At 46.1% G+C, this 24310-nt stretch overlaps 1 protein-coding gene across 3 annotated transcripts in view; it reads left to right on the forward strand.

Moving 5' to 3' along the window:
• Nucleotides 1–24310, forward strand: part of GALNT17 (polypeptide N-acetylgalactosaminyltransferase 17) — a 431006-nt gene that overhangs the window by 208666 nt on the left and 198030 nt on the right. For all 3 annotated transcript variants that reach the window (XM_077908312.1, XM_077908313.1, XM_077908315.1), the window contains 2 exons: nt 8227–8401; nt 13775–13972. In XM_077908312.1, coding sequence (XP_077764438.1) covers nt 8227–8401; nt 13775–13972 — 373 coding nt within the window. The remainder of the gene's footprint in view (nt 1–8226; nt 8402–13774; nt 13973–24310) is intronic.

Here is a 24310-nt window from a genome sequence, read left to right on the forward strand (position 1 = left end):
TCTGTCGTGCCCCTGCAGCCTCCTGGTTAGCAGAGCGCAGCGGGCTCCGCGGCCTCCCCGAGCCGCTCCTTACACAGCCCTTGTGTGCCGCGGGTCGCTTCCAAGTGGGCCCCGCGCTTGAGCATGAGGGACACCTTGCCCCTGCCTAGGACCACGCTGCCCTTGACCTTGGAGCGTCCAGGGCTCTGAAGGCAGAGACCCCGAGTGCCGGAGGAGGGTGGGCTGACCTCCATTCCTGGCTGCCGGCAGCATTTCAAGAAAACTCCAGCGACCCAGTGCCAAGATGTGACCCCGATCTCTCCGGGGCTTCACGTTTCTGGTGTTCTGTTTTGCTCTCCACCCCCCGCCCTTAATGACTGTGACTTTTGCTATTTCAAGGAAAAATTTGGCCGGCTTCAGAGCGTCCAGAATCAATATCGCAGTAAATAAGAAACATAATGAAAGAAAAACACACTCCAGCCTGTAGACAAATTTTATCGCTTAAATTCACATGTTATTATTAGAATCAGCTGCAAATACCAGACTTTCAACTGCCTTTTGATGGCGCAAGATAGAGGAATACTCTTTTAATTTGGGGCAGCAGCTTAGAGGCACCCCCTATGGGTATTATAATGTTTCCCTGTTGGTTTGGGCTACTTGTAGGGTTTTTTTTTAAAGGTGAAATTTAAATGGGGGAAGCAGAGGAGAGGAATTTCTTAACAAAGGAATTGAAAGCAGGGATGGCTTTTCTTTTCAAAGCACCTCTATGAATGCACAACTCTGTGTGATATATTTAGTTTAACACTTTGGTATTTTGTGCCTTACATCTCTTTTCTTGCTTCTTTTCGTCTTTTGCTTTCTTTGGTCCTTGCTTTGATCTCACTATGGAATAGCCTTTAAAACACTTTCACACACAGCAAAAACATCTCTTTTTAATCTCCCCTATTCTTCTTGAAGTTTTCTGCTCCTGCCTCTCTTTTTTTTTTTCTCTCCCACAGTCAGAAAATGCATTATTTAAGTCACAAAGCTGAGAGCTGCTCAGAGAATAAAATATGCATTATAGCTGGCTTCCGTATTATTTCAACGAACATTTTACCATGCTCCCTTCCTCTCCATGGAGGTTTGCAAAGGGCAGGGTTTCAGACAGGCAGGCTCGTGCAGTGGACTGGGGACCATGGCCTGTGTATCACGGCTGTCCCTTCTGAGTCTGGTGGGACTGTCTGGAGATACTCCAAGTTTGACAGGTTCCCCCCCCCCATACCTTTTGAGCCTCTCCAATGGCCCATGGGCTTGTTCTTCAGAGATGGACCGACCGTGGATAGGTCGTGGATAGATGCCTGCAGAGGTAGAGGCATGCACCAGGCTCAGAAGAGAGTAGGGGCGCTTCAGAGTTACAGAGGGGCCAGTTCCAGGACACACCTGGGTCAGACCTCTACTTCTGTTTGCAAGGTACAGTCCCTGCATGAGCAAACCAGCGACTTTGGATTTCACAGCAGTGCATCCATGGGGAATCAGGCAGAGTGACCAGGCGCGTAGCAGTGTCACTTACAAATTGTGTGACCTGCAGTAAGGACCGTACCTTCTCTGTGCTTCAGTTTGCTCATCCATAAAACGGGGAATAATAATACCCCTTACCTCATGGCATCATCTTTTAGGGTAAACAGAGTTGATATAGTCAAAGTGGCTACAACAAGTATGTGGTGCTTCGTTAGTGCCAAAAAATCTAAATGTTAAAGCAAAAATGCAAAACAAATACCTGTTAAAAGTTGTAGGGTGTTCGAAGTTTGCAAGATAGGTCATCCTCTCATTGATGGTGAAAGGGAAACTTACCTGAATAGTGTTCTGGAGCATTTCATGATTAGCTGACAGCCCTAGCTTGCTTAGTGATTTTGGCATCTAGATGCTTCATTCCAGATGCATACGAGCATCGTATTTGAAATATTTGAAGTCGTGATTATTAGCAAAAAGGAACTTTGCATCCATGAAATCAGCCTCACCAGGGTGTGCTCACTGTGAGGCTAAGGAAACTCATGCTCTGGACCTCTCACGTATGCTGCCCTGCTGACAATATGTTCAGAAGCCCATATGTTTTTGAAAAATTTATGAAAAAGATTTTTTTTCTTTGAGAGAGAGAGCATGAGTGGGAAATGGGGAGGGGCAGAGAGAGAATCTTAAGCAGATTTCATGCCTAGTGCAGAGCCTGACACAGGGCTTGATCTCACCACCCTGAGATCGTGACCTGAACTGAAATCAAGAATTGGACGCTTAACCAACTGAGCCACGCAGGCGCCTCCAAGAGTTGTCTTTTTCTTAAAGAGAATCCTCCAAATTTTACAGACTTTAGGTTCTACAAAACCTGGATTGATTTCTGGAACTTCCTATCTCCGTTTGACAATGTGAAACCCATATATATTGTATGACCAGGGTATGCAACCAGGTTTTTCTGTCCTCCCTTTTTTTATTTTAAAAGATCATTTTTTAAAATGCAGTATCATTTTTTTGTATGGCCACTTTTATGCATTTAGCTGGTTATTTGTTTCAGGCACAAAGATATTCTCAGGCACACCTGAAAAGTCATGTGTTTTAAGTCCATAAGTCCATATTTTGTGTTCTTTCTATGGTATTATAGCTGATTTTTTTACATTATCTCATAAAAAAAGACACTGCAGAATGTAGTCATGGGTAATCATGACTAATAACTCCACTAAAACCCGATGTTGAAGACCATGTTTTTCCCCTGAGTGATCTTAAAGGCCTCAAGTGTGGTGAGCTGGAAGTTCTCATCAGGGATAGAGGAAAGACTGGTGTCAGAGGAGCCTGTGGGTATGGCATAGATCCAAGGGCTGAATCCTCTCCTTGGAGAGGTCAGAGATCCCTTCACTGAGCGTGGAATTGCTTTGGGAACCAGCTGCCAGTCAGTTAGATGACCAAAGTGAGGGTAGAAAAGCAAACTGGCAGCAAAATATAGAATCAGATTTTCAGTGAGGTCTAGGTGTTAAAGATCACACTCAAAACAACTCTTCACCTCTCCTTCCCCAACTTCAAAGCTGACCCAGGCTTATAGACCAAAAGGCCGCATGCTATGTGACTCCATTTTATTGAAATATCCAGGAAAGGCAGATTCATAGAGATGGAAAGCAGAGTAGCGGTCATCAGAGGCTGAGGTGGGATAGAAAGTGGAGAGTGACTGCTTGATGGGTGTGGGATTTATGTTTGGTCTGATGGAAAGTTCTAGAGCTAGAGAGGGGTGATGGTTGCACCACATTGTGAATGCACGGAATGCCACTGAATCATTCACTTAAAAATAATCAAAATAGGGGCACCTGGGTGGCTGAGTGGTTGAGCGTCTGCCTTTGGCTCAGGGCGTGACCCTGGGGTCCTGGGATCGAGTCCTATGTCGGGCTCCCTGCATGAGGCTGGCTTCTCCCTCTGCCTGTATCTCTGCCTCTCTCTGTGTGTCTCTCATGAATAAATAAATAAAATATTTTTTAAAAATAATTAAAATAGTCAATTTTATGTTCTGTGTATTTTATCACACGAAAAACAGTGAAAAAAAAGAATCCATCAGTGCTGAAAGAGTGTTGGTACTTGTGTGAGAATCATCTGGAGTGCTGGTCAACCCTACTGATGCCAGCTAACTTAGAAACTCTCAGCATGTGCCTGGGAACCAGCATTTGCATGAGCTCCCAGGTGAGTCCCAGGTAGGGACCACATTCTTAGGGATGCTGGCTTTGAGGCAGGAGTTTTTTGTTTTTTGCTTTTAATTGGAAGTACCATTTTCTCGTCCCAGCTGTCGCAACCCATGCATTCCCAGCTAGAGGCATGCCCAAAGCTCAGCAGCTGCTGGCAGGGAGAAGTGTTGGTAATAAGTGGCTGTGGTGGCAGAAGTAATATTGGTAGAATCGTAGCACTGATAGCAAGAGTCAGAGGAGTCATGGGAGTGAGAACAGAAGCTAGGATCATGTGAGGCCCTGGGCAGGAGACGGACTTAACTGTGAGGTTGCTTCGTGCAGGGGTGACCAGCAATGAGGATCCAGTTTTGGAAGTGGGAAGACAAACCTCATCACATAGATTGAGATCACCTTCAAAGAGCTCCATCTTTCAGAGGGGGCAAGAGAAGAAGATTGAGGTAGTGGGAAAAGCAGAGATGGGCAGGGGCCCCACTAGGATTCTGGAACTTCTGCTCAGAATCACACCCAGGTGGTCACCACGAAGCCAGAGCTACTCAAAGCACATTCACCTGGGCAGCAGCCGCCACAGCCCCTTGGACCTCGTTAGAAATGCAAGTTCTTGGGCCACACACCAGACCTACCAGTGATTCAGATGCAGCTCAACATTTGCGAAACACTCACCAAGCTTATACTGATTCTCTCGAGTCGCCATACCTTGAGGGAGAATTAGAACATTCCATAGGTCTCATCATCAAGACATAATTACTGTATGAGGGTTGACAGGTACAGACATGGCTCCGCCCTAGGCAGCGTGGCCACTTCCCATTTCGCATCTTTGTGGCACCAAGGTTCATGGACTGGTTCTGGAACAGCTAGAGATGAGTTTGTAAGGTCAACACTTGGTTCTGAGCAGGGCTTAGTCACAGGACCGGACTCCTGGTTTATTCTGTAATATCACTGAAAGGGTGGGATTTAGATATAATTCTGTAATAACATTTTTGCTGTAGTTCTCAGTCTTTGTAACTTTCTTGTTGCCAATATGTACTCCTTAAGCCTGGATGACAAGTGTTTCTTTTATTGGTAAGGAGAAGATAATCTCTCTTCTGGCTCCGTCTGATTACAGGTGGTATTTGCTGCTTTCCTCTTGACCTCCCCAAATGCTATTTACCAAAACCTTAAGAAGCACAAAGGTTCCCAAATGACTCTGGAGCAATTTAGAATTGGATTTTAGAGCACTGGAAAGTAAACACTGATTTTTGGAGACACAAATTTTTGTTTTTTTTCTCTGAGTTTGCTGGTGCGAAAAATCATATGTCTAATGTTTTTCTTACTGTTATTATAAAATCTAAGCATGGTTTCATCTGTTAAGGATGATAAAGGTTCTCAGGTGATGGGGGTGACATTTCTTACCATTGTCAGGATGGGGATGGGTTTCCTTCCCTGGTGAGCCCGAAGGCTTTGTTTTAACTTGGTAAACTTGTAGGCTCTCTTGCTTTAAGGCAATTCCACATCTCAACACCCCAGTCTCTCAGACTGTTAAAACCATGTTCCACCCATTGACGTTAAATCCAGGCAAGGTCACAAGCCACTGCTTTCTGGTATAGAACCATATTCGGTGACTGGGAAGAGAAACCTGACCATTATCGTTTGTCCTTGAATTTTGTGCAGTTAGATGGTGGCATCTCCCTTGATGTTCCCCTAAAAGCCCATGGAGCATCACTTCCGTTGTGTTTAGAACAACGTGTCCCCAGATCTTGTAAGTGAGGATGGTGTCTAGCCCTATACGGTGGGCCCCAGACTTCATATTGATGTTGACTAGCTAGGAAGACAAGCTGTCATTCATGGGAAGTTATAAAATTGATCTCCGTTGCTAATATGGATAGGAAATAACATTTATTGAATGCCTATTAAGGGCTTTCTATGTAATAGAAATTTCTCATTTATTCTTAACAGCCATAGGGCTGGGCAGCCCGGTGGCTCAGCGGTTTAGCGCCACCTTCAGCCCGGGTGTGATCCTGGGGACCTGGGATCAAATCCCATGTCAGGCTCCCTGCATGGAGCCTGCTTCTCCTTTTGCCTGTGTCTCTGCTTCTTTCTCTCTCTCTCTCTCTCTCTCTCTCTGTGTGTGTGTGTGTGTGTCTCATGAATAAATAAAATCTTAAATAAAAAAAAAAACAGCCATAGGGCTAGTACCAAATGGGTAGGCATTTCCCCTTTACACTTTTCAAAGCCTTTTGAAAAGTATCTCAGTGGCCTTGAGATGTGGAAAGCAGTGGTAGTGAGCCACACTGTCTTTTGTCAACAGTGTAAATGCCTATCACTCTCTCCACCCTCAGTAGAGTGTCTCGGTCATAACCACGGGACAAATGAAGAAACCACTTGGCATTTAGACATGGTGACTGGCAGGTCTAGGGATTGCCATCCAGTTACCAGGTCCCAGGTCACCCAGCAGCTAAAGGGTAGCAGTGCCTGTAGGTCCCCTGGTATAGTGCTTTGCACTTGGCACTCAGAATAACCTGTACCTACAGAGATTTCCCAAATTACTACCACCATGGGCTAATCCTAGTGAATGGGTAGGTTTCTCATTGTACCATTCTGTGGGTGCAGTGCCCATGCATGATCCATTGTCTTCCATGGCATGTCCCTTCATCCACTGCCCACCCACCCAGTGAAAAGCCAAGCAGGCATGGCCTGCCCAACACTCTTGCTAGAATTTTTGTTCCAAGAAATTTAATTAACAGACGGGAAAATCCAGCCAACATTCAGTCAGTAGATGGTTTCTAGAATCTGAAAACCCATATATTCGATTATCCTTCTCTTAGTTAACAGTGAGTGAAGAAGCAGAGGGTCCCTGCAGCCTGGCTTCTCCACCAGCCCCCTCACAACCCTGGGATGATGGCAAGTGCCGGTGAAACCAGTTGGTGAAAACACCAACAATAAATAATTTCTTGAGGGTGTATGATGCACCAAGCATGTGCCAACAAGCCCTATGTGGTGTGAGCTGGGTGGTTCTCAAAGTGGTTCCCCATACTCCAGCATAGGCACTCCCTGGATCTGGTTAGAAACACAAATACTAGGGCCTCGCCCCCGACCTTCTGAAAATGAACTGTGGGGAAGGGGCCCAGCACTCTGTTTCTGCACCCCTAGGTGGTCCTGCCATGCCCTCCAGTTTGAGAGCCATCATCTAGCCTGTAGGCCTCTCCCATCATGGGTGCAGCTTCCCCAGGCACCCTGGGGTGCTCTGAAATCTCTGTCTGAGTGTCCTGCACCTATGTGGATGGAAAGAGGGAAAAATATGACTAGTGCCAGCTACTCAAGGTTGAGCCTTTCCATTGTGGCAGCAATGGTTCTCAGCATTCTGTCTGTAGTAACTCACGTAGTCTTCACCATCACCCTAGAAGGTCTATATGACGATCATCATCTTCCTTCGGCAAAGGAGGAGATAGATTAAGGCATGGATTGATTGGCTAAATCACCCAGGGCCGCTCAGGTGATGTCTGGCTGCACTAGGTTCTGAACCCTAGGCAGCCTGACTCCAGTGTCAGTACCCAAGCACACGCTATGCCTCAGTAGAAGTTTCTGACCCAGTGAAGTGAAGTTAGAAAAGAATGTCTCTTAAAGTATAGTTTGTGGACTGCTTATATCAGAATGCCCTAGAATGCTCTCAAGCCCCATGAGTGACCTACAGCATGAGACTCTCCAAGGGTGGATCCTCGCAGTGTGCATATCTATGAGTCCCCTCCTCGCCCTCCTACATCTGGTGATTTCTCAGGTACAGAAAGGTGTCAACCATCTTGTCTATGTAATGAGTTAGACACATTTGGTTCGTGTTCTAGCTCTTCCATTGGTAGGTGTGTGATGTCGGGACAGGTTAGCCTCCCCAAGGCAGTTTCTTAATTTGCAAAGTGGAATTAATCTAGTTAATTAATGGAATTGATCTACTTCCTTCCTAGGTTGTTGTAAGGATTAAATTAGATCATATAAATAACACTTTATACCACTTGCTTCTTGCAGAAGAATGTTCCATCTCTGCTAGCATTAGGTTGGCTGCAAGAGCAGCATTTCTACTCCTAGGCAAAGATTGCTTTGTTAAACGAAGACCAAAGGAACAAACGTGATAACCTTGCGTCTGGTGCATGACTGTGGGTCTGGACCACCCAGGACATGTACTATATGAACCAGTGTATGTACAGATGGGAAAACCTCTCTAGACGTGGGATAACAGGACCCAGGGAACAGTCGGAGGGCAGGAATGCTGACCTAGAAAGGAGGAAAGGCCACAAAGAAAAACCTCAAAAGATATCTGCTGGCCTGTAGCAGTCGGAAAGTAAAAGCCAGGTGTGGACTCTGCCCAACTGTATACCTGGGATGCGGGGTGAGCACTGCTGTCCTGGGCTGGTGTGTCAGCAATATCTTCTGACCTCACGCTGCCTGAGTTGTCTCTTCTACAAAAATTACTAACATGCCAACTCTTTTGCCGCTCCGAACTTCCTGAAGATCTGTTGGCATCCCGGTGGGTTGTACACACATGTGAAACGCCATGTTGATGGACTTTCTTGCATTTTGTCATTTGCAGAGGAGCTGAAGGCCCCCTTGGAGGAGTACGTTCACAAGCGCTACCCTGGGCTGGTGAAGGTGGTGCGCAACCAAAAAAGAGAGGGCCTGATCCGAGCTCGCATCGAGGGCTGGAAAGTGGCCACTGGCCAGGTCACTGGCTTCTTTGATGCCCACGTGGAATTCACTGCTGGCTGGTAGGTCACAGGCTGGACCCTAGGGGCATTCAGGACCTGCAGTAGTGTGGTCAGAAGGAGTTAGAATCTGGGAGGTAGAAACTTCACCTGTTTCCTCTAGGGCTGCTGGACCAATGAAGAAGGGTGGGTTGATAATCTGGGATAAAACCGGGAAGCAGGGAATAGTGTGCTATCTCCTCTGCTCCTCGTTGTTGTGGTCATCACCACCATCATCAAAATTCCAGTGAGGATGACATATTAATTAGACAGAACTCTTGATAATCCTTGCCAAGGGGTCAAGAGAACCTTATTTGCTCTCTTTTCCTGCTTGTCTGTCCCCTTGTGTGAGGAGGATGGTTGAGTGATATTTGGAGGAAAGAGATCCATTATAATCCTACCTACTCCTGAAACACATGGGATTATCTTTAACGTCGTTTGTAGGAAGGGGGGGGGGTTCATAACTTTGCAGGTGTGGCCTCGGATGGTTTCCCAGGTGGTAAAAAGAACAGTCTGGAAGAGATTGTGGGGAGCACATGGGAGAGGAGACTTAGGATACAAGAGTAGTAAAGCCGGGATCCCTGGGTGGCGCAGCGGTTTGGCGCCTGCCTTTGGCCCAGGGCGCGATCCTGGAGACCAGGGATCGAATCCCACGTCGGGCTCCCGGTGCATGGAGCCTGCTTCTCCCTCTGCCTGTGTCTCTGCCCCTCTCTCTCTCTGTGACTATCATGAATAAATAAATAAAAAATCTTTAAAAAAAAAAAAAAAAAGAGTAGTAAAGCCTCAGAATGCCCAAAGCACTCAGTGAGCGAGCTGACTTTAGATTAGGGCTGTAGATTTGAAAAGCATGTCACATGGGTGTTGCTGACTACCCAGTTTAGGTAAACCAAGTCAGAGGTTAAATAACCTGTGCTCCGTTTGCTTAATTCCTAAGAAGCAGAGTCTTTCATTTCACAAATCATGTTTGGGACATGCGTCAATTCACTGGTGCGATCTTAAAAATAAATGCCGTTTGCAGTACCAGATTGGAAGAGCCACTATCCGTTACCATTGAAACACTAAAACATCTGCTCTTCTCCATGTGCAGCACACTTTAGAATCTCTTTAATAGCTGGATCAAAGGAGAATGGTTGCGTGCATGAGCGTGTGAAGATTTGGAAGCTGGGGTCACAGTTAACACTGGCTCCTTCAAGTGCACCTGGATATCTAGTGTCATCTCAGACACTAGTGTTCTTTCCTGGTTTTTCTGCTGCCATCAGACTTGGTGACACACAGCTGTATGTTTGCAGCCCCGACCTCCCCTAAGCTTCGGAGTTGTTTATCTCTCATCAGTGGTTCTCAAAGTGTGGTCCCCAGATCAGCAGCATCATCTGGGAGCCTGTTTGAGATGCAGATTCTTGGGTTCCCCAAGACCTCTGCAATCAGAAGCTCTGGGAGTGGGTCCAGCAATCTGTTTTAACCAGTGCTCTAGGTAACTCTGATGCTTGCTCAGGTTTGAGAATCATTGAACTGGAAGTCTTCTGAACAGATGCACTTGAATATTCCATTGGAGCTTTTCCCTTTTTTGCTGCATCCTTCCCTCCCTGATTCTTTTCTACCAAAACTAGTGATTCTCCCATGTCCCCTTTCACTTGACTCTTCCCTCCCCATCATGTCAGCCTCTAGCTATCATCACCTCTAGCTCTAGCTGGTTTTCCCTTTTATTTTGGATGTCTGCCCTTCCCCCTTGGCCTCGACCTCCACTTGCCCATCTCACACCCTCATCATCATGCATCTAAACGCAGTGGCTGCCTGCATCTTCCTTTTGACAAATATTTGCTAGTTGCCTACTATTGTCCCATACAGTGTCCTAGGCCAGAGGTGAGGTGACCAGCTGTTCTGCCCAGTGCTGAAGGATTTCCTGAAATGCAGGACTTTCCTTTGTAAAACCAGAACAGTCCTGGACAAACCGAGACAGTTGGTCACTCAGCCAGGGTTCAGAATCTGGCAGGATTTGGTATCTGCCCTCATGTAGCCTAGAGTCTAACTGGTCTCTATGTTCATCACACTCAGTTTCCACATGTCTACCAGAGTGACATATGTCCCTATGGTCCCTCATTACAAGGTAGACACTACACTATGTCTCAACTTTCACCAGGTTATACTGCAATAATAATCTCCAACATCGGTGAATCATGACAACAAAGATTTTCATCTTGTCCGTGTAGCAGGTCAACTGCCTCTGACTATGGCTTGACTCCACATGTGCTCCGCATTCTGAGACCCAAGGGGTCTTTGTTATAACTTCAGATACCTTGCTGAAGTCAACGGAATTGGTAATAGCAACTTTTAAGACTGGCATTAGTTTTGCAATATTAGCCAAAATGTAGTACAGAGAAGAAAGGACTATTTGCAATCAGTTGCTTATAATCTGTAATTTAAAACAGCTTAATTTTGTACAGGTTACACACCTGGCCGCTTATGTAAAGTCCTTCCAAGACTGTGTCCTTTTTGTTTAAAAAACTGGAATTCGTTCTCCGTTCTTGGAAGGGAACTTCGATAGTTAACAGTTTTTAGACTGTCATATACATAAAATGGAAATACGACTATAAGAGATCACGTAGGAGATAAGTAGTCATGTATTTTATTTTATATGCCAACCTACTTTATTGTGAAAAGATTAGAGGTTGTGGGAACTTGTAGTAAAATGCCTTAAGCTGTTAATGGGAAGGCGTGAAATAAGAGTTGCCTGGTGGATTCGTTGGATTATCTAAGTCTACATTTGTTACAGCGCTAATAAGCAGTGTTAAAGCAGCCACCTAAAGAGAACAAAAATTTAAAAATATGTAAAGTCTATAAATTAGCAATCTGATGATTGCCAAAGTGAGGCTGTTTTTATTTATTTGGTGTAGCTATATTGGCCCCCTAGACATGCTACCCTTCTCCCTGTTTTTAAAATCCAGGAATTTTAGTTAGGGGCTATGGGTCTGGGGATCGTAAGATAATGGTATTATTATCTAAAAACACAATCAGGTGGTAGGCATTTCTCAGCAAGGGCACGTAGTGCCGCCTCGGGTACGAGCACCCCAGCAGCGGGCAGCCCCTGTGACTGTCGTGGCTGCTCCATCCTGGGGTGACCAGGGAGGGGCAGGGGTAGCAGGTCACGTGGAGACATTCATGGGTCTCAGAGAATCGGAGGCTGCTTCCCTGAATAAACCCAATTCTTAGCTGATTTGCTCTCCAGAAGATGTGCTTCCAGCTTGAAGTAGCACAAATGGCCAAACGCAGACAATTTTAAAATATCAAATACAAATCAGTATTGAAGTGAGAGATACATGTCCTGTCTCTGCGGCCTGAAGTGACAGGAAGCACGACTCTGTTGAGGACATCCCACGTTTGTGGCTGGGGCGTGGGGGTGGGGTGGGGGGGAGGAGCCGGGGTGTGGCTAGTGGAGCAGCTGCTCCGATATGACGTTATCCCTTTGGTTCACACCCCAAGGGCCAGAGCAGGGCACATGTGGCCTGGGGGTGAGGGAGGGAGTGTGCCCTCTGCAGGGAAGTACAGGCGGCCGCGTGGCAAAGGTGGGATGTCTCCAGGGAGGGGTGCAGATCACTGGGAACAGGTGTACCTTCCTCGCAGACCCAGAGATCACGCTCTGCAGCATCAGAAGCGTTAGCAGAAGGAAGGCCTTCTGCCCCTGCGCTTAGAAGTTCATCACAGCGATGGGCTGAACTGAATGCTTCTATACAGCAGGCCGCCAGACCGGTGGAGCCTGACCCAGTGGAGGTCACAGTAGACTCATGGGTAGGGCATGAAGCCAGAGCATCCAGGTTAGAGACCCGGCTCTGCCACCAGCTGGCTGTGTGGCCTGGGGCAAGCGACTTAACCTCATTGGTCAAACACGGATCATAGTGTCTACTTCATAGGACCGTTGTGAGATCTGTTAGTCAGCCTGGCCCATCTGGAATGTTTAGAATGGCACCTAGCACATGGCAAGGGCTCCATAAATACCAGCTACCCTTAGCTCATTAGGGAAAATAATGTGTGTTCCAAGATTAGCAAAGACAACATGTAGCCAGAGTGACTTGATAAGGTGGAGAAGATGGTCCAAGAGCTGGAAGGAGAGAGCCCTCCTCCAGAGAAATCAAGGACGGCTTCTTGGGAGATGTGGCGCTTGATCTGGTGAGACTCCATAGGTAACTAGGCTTTTTGTCAGTGGCCAAGAGCATTCCCGGAGGAGAACAGCATGAGCAGGTGTTTGGAGGGGTGAAACTCAGAAGTGTATCTGGAAACCATTGACAAGTGAGTCCCATTTGGCTTCAGCCTGTACGGTGTGTGCAAAAGGATTGGAGGCAGTCAATGGCCCAGGGTATATTTTATTGCTTGTTTTAAATAGAAAGATGAGATGAGCCAACAGGTAATTCAATAGCTGGAAATGAAAAGAGATGGGAGGCAGGCCGAGCATTCTCATTATTCTTCCAAATAATGCAGAGGAATGGGATTTTCACTTGACTCTTTTCCAAAGCCTGAGCTCTGTTCTAAGCAGGGAGATTAATGCCCTGGCTTACGAGAGCCATCTTTTCCTTCTCGAATATAGGAAACAATCTTTTCCTACGTCTGCCTTGGAGACACATTCTGGTGGGGGAGTCTGACCATCTGCTTCCTCCTAAGCCGTCAGGGCGGTACCTTGAACCTGGAGCCAGGTCCCCCTGCCTGTCTCCCGCCACAGCCCTGAGCGGGCAGGCTCGCAGGGAGGCAGGGTTCCGCCTGCCTCTGCATTCAATGAGTTCCCTCCTGCCATTGCTAACCAATTCAATTAGATCCCTTTTAGGAAATCAATTAAATAATCAATTAAAACAACTGAAATAGTCACACACACCGAGAAGCTGGTGAGATGCTTATTAAAAACAGGCCACCAAGGGCAGAAGTGACCCATTTTGGGAAAGAAAATTCAGCTCCTGCAGAAGAAACAAGAAGCATCAAGCAGCGCCTGAGGGGAACTGGCAAATGCTGGGAATCCGTGGTGCAGAGCGAGCTGTGTGGAGTCAGAGTGGGAAGGACAGGCTTGCCTTGGCTGCTTTTGGGCCGTCAGCACAAGAGAGGCCTGGGGCTTTCTGGGGAGAGGCCCCCAGGTTCTGAAGCCTTGCTCCCGACCTCTCGGGCCCTGGGCAGCAGCGCTGTATGATCCCTCCAGGCCAGGGCACGAGCTGCACTGCACTGCCTTGCAGAGCGCGCTCACATCGCACCATCCACCCCGGTGCCACAGTTTCCATCTGAGCCCCGGCCTGCCCTGGACCCCTCCTCACCCTTTAGCTACATTCCTGCTGTTCCTTCTCTGTGGTGTTGGGGGCCCGGTGCCATTGGAGGGGTAGATGTGCCGCAGGAGAGAGATTTTATTTTTACCTCCCTGTGTTTCAGGGCCGAGCCAGTTCTGTCCCGAATCCAAGAGAACCGGAAGCGAGTGATCCTCCCGTCCATCGACAACATCAAACAGGACACCTTTGAGGTGCAGCGGTACGAGAACTCGGCCCATGGCTACAGCTGGGAGCTGTGGTGCATGTACATCAGCCCCCCAAAAGACTGGTGGGACGCCGGAGACCCTTCTCTCCCCATCAGGTCGGTGGCAAGCAGGCTCCGGGGGCCCTGGTGTCCCCAGATCGTGGAGACGGGGGGGGAGCCAGAGTGAGGGGTGCAGAGAGGACCCCCGGGGAGGACCGGCAGGGTGCAGAAGCTGCTGCGGGCCTTCACGGTGTCCTGCCATCGGGGCTTTCTTGCTGAGCAAAGACACCACAGTTTGCTTCTTTAGCTCAAGTTTTCAAGTGCAGCTTATCAGATAGCGATCCTGAGAGCTTGAAACGATAGGAATGTTCGCCTCCTTTTATTCATCCCCATCTTCGATGGGCTGTGCTCAGGACAGCCGGGGACAACCGGAGGGTCTTGGGGCAGCTCTGGATGAGTCTTGCCCAGGTCCTGCCCTGCTGCCCCCAGAGACAAGGCGATCAATACCCCGTGGTACCCCAGCTGGGGAGCTCCCATGTAAGGGATGCTGAATGACGTAGGTTAACTTTGGTGCCATATTCCTATGGCTGCTGTGACAGATTACTCCCAGTATGGTGGCTGGGAACATGCAGACGTATTGTCTCACACTCCACAGGTCAGAGGTCTGAAATGAGCTCTTACAGAACTAAACTGAGTGTGTGCACAGGGTGGGGATCCTTCTGGAAGCTGTAGGGGAGAATCCATGTCTGTGCCTTTTCAACTCATAGAGGTCCTCATTCTTTGGATTGTGGCTACATCACATCCCTCTTCCTCCTCTTCCTTCATCACATGCCTTTCTTCTCCCTCGACTTTACTGCCTCCAGTGTGATGGGCCCCTGTGATGACATTTATGGTACGTGTGGTAATCTAAAATAATCCTCTGGCCCAAGGTGAATCACATCTACAAAGTCCTTTTTCCCGTGTAAGATAACATTTGCAGGTTCCAGAGATTAGGATGTAGATTTTTTTTGGCAGGGGGCATTGTTCAGCCCAGCATAGATGCTCTGATTTCTCACGAAGATGATATCTGACTTCTCGTTCAGTACTTTCTGGGAGTTCTGCTGAAAGGCCATACAGACTTAAGATCATCATGGTTTTGTCTTAAGTTAGAAGAGGTGGAGGAAGCTTTCCTACCTTGGCCTGGTTTTAGGGCAGTGTTTGTGGGCATACAGGAGGATGGCAAGAAGGAATTGTGGAATAGAATGAGGAGTTTCTGCAGGTGGTTTTGAAGTTCAGACTTGTCACATTTTAAATAACTTAGATGCCTCATGTTCTCTTATTTTCCTGCTCAGATTGAAACCTGAGGAACTAATGGCATTAGAATAGAGCTGCCCCTGGGTTAATTTGTGCAACAAGGAAGGTGATGTTTTGGGCCAGTAACTTCCTCCACCAAAGATGTCTCGTGACTCAGTTTCCATCCCAACCTAGATGTTCATGCTGTTGTGCAATGCTGTATGAACACACTCTTCGCTTCTTGCAAATAATAATGTAAACTCATCACTAAGGTGCTACCTGGGAAGCAAAGCATAACCTTTGGGGATATTTAAATTTAACGGGTGAGATACCACCTCACATCCATTAGGATGGCTACTATCAAACAAACAAATGAAAGACAGAAAGGAACAAGTGTTGGCGATAATGTGGAGAAATTGGAATCCTTGAACATTGCTCGTAGAAATATAAAATCATGCAGCTGCTATGGAAAACCAGTATGATGGTTCATCAAAAAATTAAAAATAGAATTACCACACGATCCAGCAGTTTCACGTCTGGGTACATACCCAAAAGAGTTGAAAGAGATATTTGCACACCCATGGTCGTAGCAGCATTGTTCACAATAGCCAGAGGGTGGAAGTAACCCAAAATGTCTACCAGCAGATGGATGGGTGGATAAAACGTTGTGTATACACACAATGGAACATCATTCAGCCTTAAAAAAGGAAGGGAATTCTGACATATGCTACAGCATGGATGAACCTTGGAGACATTATGCTAAGTGAAATAAACTAGCTACCAAAGACAAATACCGTATAATTCCACTCGTGAGGTACTTAGAATGGCCAAATCCATAGAGACAGATAGAAGAATGGTACTTGCCAGGCGCTGGAGAGACGAGAGGAATGGGGAGTTGTTATTTGATGGGTATGAGTTTCATTTTTGCAAGATGAAAAGAATTCTAGAGATTGGTAGCACAATAACATGAATGAAATTAACGCTATTGAACTGAGCACACACAGTACTTCCTTCCTGACACACAGGGTGGCTGACCTCCAGCTGTGACAGATGAGGGAATGGGTGTGCAACAGGGGTGTTAGCCCCAGAGGGAAAGCAGTGGGTACAGTGCCATGCTGTAAGATACCCAGAAAACATAGCTTTTCCTACAGATGAAAGGCACTAAGCCGAGATTTAGCTTGTATTTTATGAGTTACGGTAATATTAGCACATGATTAATATGCACTTTAAAAAGACTCAAGAAAATAGAGTCGTGATCATGAGTCATTAATATTACATGTATCTCTGATGTACAAAACAGAATCAAATATCAATGATCTCTTTTTAATGTATCATAACTTATGAAATGCTTAATTTGTTAATAGTGGATGGAGCTATTTAATTGTAAGAAGGAATTTTTATGGCCCTTCTGATGTTATTATGCAGATACACTGTGATTTCTTAAATGTTAGGACATGGTGGTTTCCACTCCCCATTGTGTTCCTAATATTTTAATAGTAATGCCTTTATTCTGGTGAAGGATGGGATGGGGAGCACATTTTCACAATCCAAATAGCGTTCAGCTAGATGAGGCTGTAGATCCTGAGTCTTCCTAGTAGACAACATAATATAGGAGATTTTGCATTAAGAAAATTTGTATCCTTAAAAAAAAGAAAATTTATATCCTTTCTGTTTTACTTTTTCCTTTATCTTCCTGTATATAGATATTTTTTTTTTCTGCTGCCTGGTAAATAGTTTATTTCCCACGGTTTTCCATTTGTCCTCTGCTCTTCCTTGTCTCCACCGGAGCTTCTGGAGTGGAGAGTGGGCAGGTGCCATGAAAGAGAGCAGAGTCCAAGTATAAGGCTGGGGCATGGAGCCTGAAGTATATACATGCCCCACCCAAGGAGGCAGCTACCAGCCCCCTGTGATGGGTAGAGGGTGGGGACACATGGCTTTTGGGTCCTCAGACTTTGTAAAGAGAAGACACACATCTAGATCATTCTGGGATGCTTGGGTGGCTCAAGGGTTGAGCATCTGCCTTCAGCTCAGGTCATGATCCCGGGATCCTGGGATTGAGTCCTGCATTGGGCTCCTCCCTCTGCCTGTGTCTCTGCCTCTCTCTCGCTGTGTCTCTTATGAATAAATGAATAACATCTTTAAAAAAATCTAGATCATTCCATGAAATCTCCTGACTTCAAAATGTGGCCCCAAATCCCTCTTCTTCAAAGCTATGAGAGAGACCTCTGTCATCCCCAGGACAGCTATGGTTGCTGTTTCCCACACAGGGAGCACCTGCAGTATGTGGCATCATGGCGGGACTGGGGGATTTGGGGAGTGTTACTTGGAGCTATAGGAGAAGCACAGTTAGACGTTTTGGAGCTTGAGGTAAGCCATGAGGCCCCCCTATCTTGAGGCCCCCCTGTCATCTCCATTGTCTGTCACTGCCCTCTGCTGCCATGATTCTTCATTGAAATCCTTGGATCCCTGACCCAGCTCTCACCTCTCAAAGAAGGGGCTCACATCTATGACTTAAGCCCTGATTTTTCTTCAGAGTGACATCATGCCCAGTGTCACATTAGTAACCTGTCATCAGACCAGTGGATTTTAGACATTTTTGAGTCAAGGACCTTTTGGCTAACCTAACAAAAGGCATAGATTATATCAACCATGAACATGTACAAGTGGGCAGAACTTTGCATATAATTTCACAAAGTTTATGGAGGCCTTTATGATCCACAGAGCTTATTTGAAGGACCACTGCTAGGTGTTTCTACTTGCCCCTCTGGAGAGCCTCTCTATACCATTCTTTAATGGCCCCCAGACCATCTGCTTTATGAAGCCAGGCTAGTTCACAGTGGTAGTCTCAATGCCTAATTACCACCTGGCATTTAGTTGGTTTGCAGAAAATCTTTAGCCAGTGAATGAATGGATGGATGACATCTGAGGCTCTGAAGAGAGGTCAGGGCTAACAATCAGAAGGAGAGATTGCCTGGAAGTCCATTAGAGAAAGACAAGGAGAACCCCAATATTCCCGGGATGAAGGGAGCCTTTGTAAAGGAGACTGACAAGTCATGATGAATGGTCGGAGAGATGTGAGGACAACCAGCAGAGTCAGAGATTTAATGACAGTAAGACCTAAAGCACCATTGGGCTTAAGAGGTCAGTTCATCATGGCCTTGGTGAAGCCATTTTAAGGGAGTATTTGGGTCTGAAGCTAGCTGGCAGTGGGTGGAGGAACAGATGGGACATGAAGAACCTGGGAAAGTGAGTGAGGTATTTGAGGCAGACTCAACTCAGGGAGGTGATGGGTAGAAACTGGAGGATGGAAAATAAAGATCAAATGATATGTTTTTTAGAATGGGAGAGACTGAGCATGTATGTCCAGTGCACTCAATAAGTAGAACTCATGGGGTAGATTGGCTGGCCTAGTCAGTAGAGCACGTGACTCTTAATCTCAGGGTCATGAGTTTAAGCCCCACATTGGATATAGAGATTACTTAAAAAATTATTAAAAAACAAAGGAACTCATGGAGTATATTGATAAAACCCCAACTGTCTCGGTTTTCTCCTTGCTCAGTGAAATGAGCTCTTCCTTAGCCCAGATGATCTCATGAAGACCCCATGTAGATCTCATGATGTTTCTTATCACTCTTCAGTAACACAAGCCCTATGGTCACTTTAAGTCACAAACCAACCTCAGTCCGTTATAGAAATTATCCCATCTCATGTCATTGTAAAAATTTGAACTCCCTTGAAATTAAGATCTCCTCAGGGAGCCGGGGTGGTTGAGTCTGTTAAGCATCTGACTCTTGGTCTCAGCTCAGGTCTTGATCTCAGGGGGGTTGGTTCAAGCCCTGTGTTGGGCTCCACACTGGGCATGGAGTCTATTTAAAAAAAAAATTAAGATCCCCTCCTGTCCCTGGCTGGCCCTTTGCAGTGAAGAGTGGCTGGAGTCCTTATTCTTTCTGTCACCCACTCACCTCTTCCTCAGGAGGGCAAGAGGAAGGTTCTTTCAGTTGCTCTGTGTAGGGCGTGGGCGTGGGGGATCTGAACCTCCAAGCTACTTTATTAAGGTGACAGGGACCCTCCTACCTCGGGCCTCCCCCAGGGCTCCCTCTACCTCTGCCTTGGTATCTATCCCACGCCCTCTTATTGCTAAGGCTCCTGTACTCCAGAGCCACTTGTATTTCCAAGTAATTAATCAGTTAATTAATTTACATATGCATTTTAAACATTTACCTTTTTTCAAGCTTTATTGAGAAATGATTGACGAATGAAAACTAGTGTGCACGATGTGATGTTCTGGAATATGTACACATTGCAAAATGGTTATCACAATCAAGCTATTTAGTATGTCCATCACTTCACGTAATTACTTTTTTTAAATGGTGAGAACCTGTAAGATCTGTTTCCTCAGTTAATTTCGAGTATATAATGCATTATTATTAACCATGGTCACCATGCTGTATGTTATATCTCCAGAACTTACGCATCTCATAATTGGAAGTTTGTACCCTTGGGCCAGTGGCTCCGCATTTCCCCTACCTCCCAGCCTCTGGCAACTGCAATGCTAATCTCTGCTTCTCTGTGAGTTTGACTTTTTTAGATTCCATATGTATGTGCAATCATTCAGTATTTGTGTTTTCTCTGTCTGGCTTATTCCACTCAGCATTGTGCCCTCTGGGTTCATCCTAGTTGTTGCAAATGGCAAGATTTCCTTCTTTCTTAAGGCTAGATCGCATTCTGCTGTATGGATAGATCACATCTTCTTGATCCAGTTCATCCATTGATGGACACTAACGTTGTTTCCATAGTTTGTAAGCTACAGTCTTGGGCATCCCTCTTGTTCTGTTTTGTTGATTATTTTGTTTAAGGTGGTAGAGTACACACAATGTAAGTTTTACCATCTTGACCATTTCACGATATAGAATTCAGTGGCATTAAGGATACTCACACTATTGTGAAACCATCAACACTGCCCACTGCCTTCCCCTGCAGGGAAGCATTCCTCTCCTAAACTCCACTCCCTTGTTGGCTATTTCTTGGCTGTTGACATTGAACTTTCTGCGTGATCTCCTGTTATGTCCTGATATGACACCTGTTGCTTGAACATCCTCTTCCCAGATGAGGATGTGAAGAGTGGGTTTTCACACAGTACACACGACTGAGAGCAGGGAGCACTGAGAGGAAAGGTCTGAGGACACAGGAGAGAGGGCCTGGTTGGGAATGAAAGTCCCTGAAGCACAGGGAGGAGGTCGGGTCGAGAATACAAACAGTAGTTTGGTCTTGAAAAGTGGGAGGAGAGAGTTCATGCTTTATGAACTACATTTTCCTCAGGACAGAGGAGGAGAAATCAGCCTTGAAAGTGAGAGCTAAGGAGGTTATGGGAAAGTGATAAAGGTCTGGAATAATTTCCAGAAGAAATCGAGGATGGCTGAGCTGGCCAAGAGCAAAGAAGTAACGGATGGCGGTTTTGAGGGCCTGGGAATATACATTCAACACTTTTTTTCCATGAGAATTCCCTGACAAAAGAACAACTGTGAATTCGCTTGTACTTTGGTACAAACTTACATTTTATTATTTATAAACTTATGCACCTATATATGAAAACTAGCCACAAAAATGAGAGCGACGGGATGAATCTGTGTAGCCTGGTGGCACCTAGGCTGGGTGCAGCATGGCTTCATGGAAACCTAGCCCAGCCGCCTTCAGAAGCGTGTAGCTCACATCTCGGCAAGTGGGCATCTTTACGGGTCTTTCTGGCTATAAAATCCCGTGACTTACCAGGAGGCAAGGGGTCTGGGGTTACCAGAGACGGGACATGTCCCAGCACTCTCCTTTCAGGGACTGTCTGAAGTTGAATTAGGCATTTTCTGTGAGGTGCCACGGGTACCCGCCTGCTCTGTGTCAGGTGACCTTGTAATTAGTGGCATTACTCATTAACAACTAATTCAGGCTGATGATTAATAATTAGCCATCCTAAATCCAACATATAATTTGATTGTAATTATAAGGTATAGGAGCCATTAGAGGCTATTAGATTATCTTTAGTTGAAAGGGCTGTCCTGGATACGTGTGGCTGCTGGTATCTCAGATTCTACACACAAAGGTATAGACAGAAGGTGTTTTGTTTTGTTTTGTTTTGTTTTGTTTTTCCCTCCCTGGAGGAATAGGACTGGCTTATTCAAGGGGAAATCCTTACATGAAGAATCAGATTTTCCTAGACTTTTAAATAGAAATATCTTCCCTCTGCATCAGCAAATATATTTTAGGAGCCAATTGTGTGCTCTGCCATGTGGGAGCTTTTGGCGGGGACAGTGGTGGTGAATGACATGATCCTCCCGAACGAGGTCGCTGGCTATTTGGAGACACGGGACCCAAGTGGGCACGATTGTACGTTAAGCACAGATAAGTGTGGATTTATTGGCAAGAGGGAACTCTGTGAGTGGAATGGTCGGAAGAGCTCGTAAAAACCATAACTAAAGTGGGAATTTTCTGGGTGCTGGGCATTAGTCTTATGCTTTACATGTTGCAAATCCATTTACATTTGATACTAGCCCATGGAGGTAAGGATTATTATGGTCTCCATCTCCCAGGCAGAGCAAGCTCTTTACACAAGGTGATACACTTAGTAGGATATGAAGTTGGGATGCCAATCCAGTTGCCCAGGGTGTGCACTCTTACCCATTATGCTGTCTCTCCTGGAAAAGGTGCGACAGAAACTGGGCCTTGCAGGCTGGCATGGTATGTGGGAGACTAGAGGGCTAGGAATGAAGATGAGTGTGTTTGGGTTTGATGGTTTACTAGAATGACTCACAAAACTCAGAATAGCGTTCATGCTCATCGACTTGTTTTGGTAAAAAGGGTACAGATTAAAATCAGTAAAGGAAAAAGATGCATAGGACAGAGTCCTGGAGAAACCAAGTGTGAGCTTCTGCTTGTCTCCTCCCATGGAGTTGCATGGACAATACTTCATGTCCCAGCAGTGACATGTAACAGCAGGTATGAAGCATTGCCAACAGGAAAGTTCACATGAGTCTTGGCATCCAAGGTTTTTAGAGGGAATTAGGACTGTAAGGTTATTAACCTTTGGCTACACAGGCTCCAGCTCCCCACACCCAGAGCTTGAACTAGTACAGTACGGGGCCTCAGGCATGCAAAGACACTCTTATCAGGCAGGATACCTCAAGGGCTTATCAGTTATGTTCCCGGACCCTGGTCAGAGCTAGTACTTTCTTTAGAACGTGCAGGGTTTGGGCAACCCAAGTCCACTGAATTAGCCATTTACTACACCAAAGGGTTGAATTATGTTGGGTGTGGCGAGGAGGCTGAAGGTAGGGAACGTGCATTGAAAAGGAGAGGAAATCCATTCTCTGGAAAGGTCTAAAAACCAGAGGAGCCCAGATCGATCCAGCAGTCCAATGAAGTAGACTGAAGATGGATGAAACAGTAATTGGGAAGGACAAGAATCAGAAGAGCAGTTGTCTAGGCCTGGGGAAGGTGCAGAGAGAGGAGGGACTAGTGATGAGTACAGGGCTTTTTGGGAGAGTGATAAAAATGTTCTAAACTTGAATTTGGTGTTCTAAACTTGAATGTTCTGAAGTTGAATTGCACAACTCTGTGAACTTACCAAATGCTGTTGAATTGTGTACTTTGAATAGATGAATCAAATGGAATGTGAATTCTGTCTTAGGAGCTGATGGCCATCAGCAAATGGCCAGTCTTGCAGCGAGAATAAGACAGTTGGGTATTAATTCTTGGCTCCTGGTCTTGTGTGGTCCCCCTTTGAAGGGAAGTGGCAGGGCAACACAGAGTATGCCAACTACCTAAAGTAGGGTCAAATCCCAGAGCAACAGAATCTGTCTATGTTAGAGTCTCAAGCAGGGAATCAGAAAACAAGGAGCATCCTGGGCAGAAGTTGACCATCACCCAAGGCCAGAGCCTGGTCTTGACCAACCTAGGCTGTGTATCTGATCCTGGCCAGCCACAGCATGTTGTGTAGAAGGACAGATTAAAGACCACAGTGATTAGTACTTCCCTTTGGATCTAGGGAAGGAGAGTCTGGAGAGGAATCCAACTCAGGTGCCAACTGAAGTCTGTCCCAGTTCAGGAAGAGACAAACACCATGGATAAGCCCCACCTTCTTTTCCTGCGTTGCAGTTGTCCAGTAACAGAGAAATGACCTGTTTGATTTTGCCACCAAGAGTCTGTGACATTAGGCAGGTCATTTGCCCTCTATGTAGACGAGCTTTTCATTTTCTTATCCACAAACCATACCCAGTGTGTAAAGATGGATTGTCCCAAGAGTAGAAAATTTCCATAACAAAGCTTTTGGTCCCTCAGATGAAAAACACTCACTGTGAACTCTGAAGTTTGGGCACGAGATATCGTAGATAATCAGTTTCCGTAAATGGAGTTTTACTACAGAAGCAAGACATGAGGCAACTTATAGTTAAAAATAACAACCCTCCACCAAACTCTACTTGCTTTCTTTGGGGGACAATCCTGAAGAAGCCCCGTTGATAGAAGGTGTTATTTTGGTCAATACTGGTCACCTGTGGGGTTTCAAATCCCTCTGGAGGAAGCATTGTTACGAGTAGAATCAGGCAGGGGGGCTGGCTCTGCAATACTGTGTTTGTCACTCCTTTGCTTCAGGAGCATTTATTCCTATTGCGTATAAACTGTGTTCTAAGCAGGACAGAGGATATGCAACCTGGTTTCAGTCTTTATCAAGTTTTTCCATGTTTGCACATTTTTGAGACCCCAAAAGAGAGCTCCGTGAATGAGAATGGCTGCTGGAGAAGCAATGAAGCATTCTTGGTTTTCTGTCCTGTAAGAGTGTCCAGGGAAGCCATAGCCATTTCTTTACAGCACTTGCTGTTTGGTCAGACGGTTATAGCTGGAAAGAATGCCAAGTAGTGATCACAGTTGATCAGGACCTTGAGAGAGCATATTCCCCAACTTTGTCACTTCCTGGGAAAGCAGCAGGTCCAGCCCACATGGAAATATAGGACGACATGCGTCCCCTCTGGAGAGCCGGCCACCGCGGACTGCTGCCTACTCATGATGCTCAAGGCTGGGAGCAAGCACTTCTCGATGGCTCCATGTGTCGGCAGCGTGATGGGAGGGAGAGAACATTGCCAGGACCTGTTTTGGGGCTGGGATTTTGACGGTTGGCTTTGAGCCTTAGTTTACTTCTTT

The sequence above is a fragment of the Canis aureus genome, chromosome 8, assembly GCF_053574225.1.
Source record: "Canis aureus isolate CA01 chromosome 8, VMU_Caureus_v.1.0, whole genome shotgun sequence".
Taxonomy (NCBI): domain Eukaryota; kingdom Metazoa; phylum Chordata; class Mammalia; order Carnivora; family Canidae; genus Canis; species Canis aureus.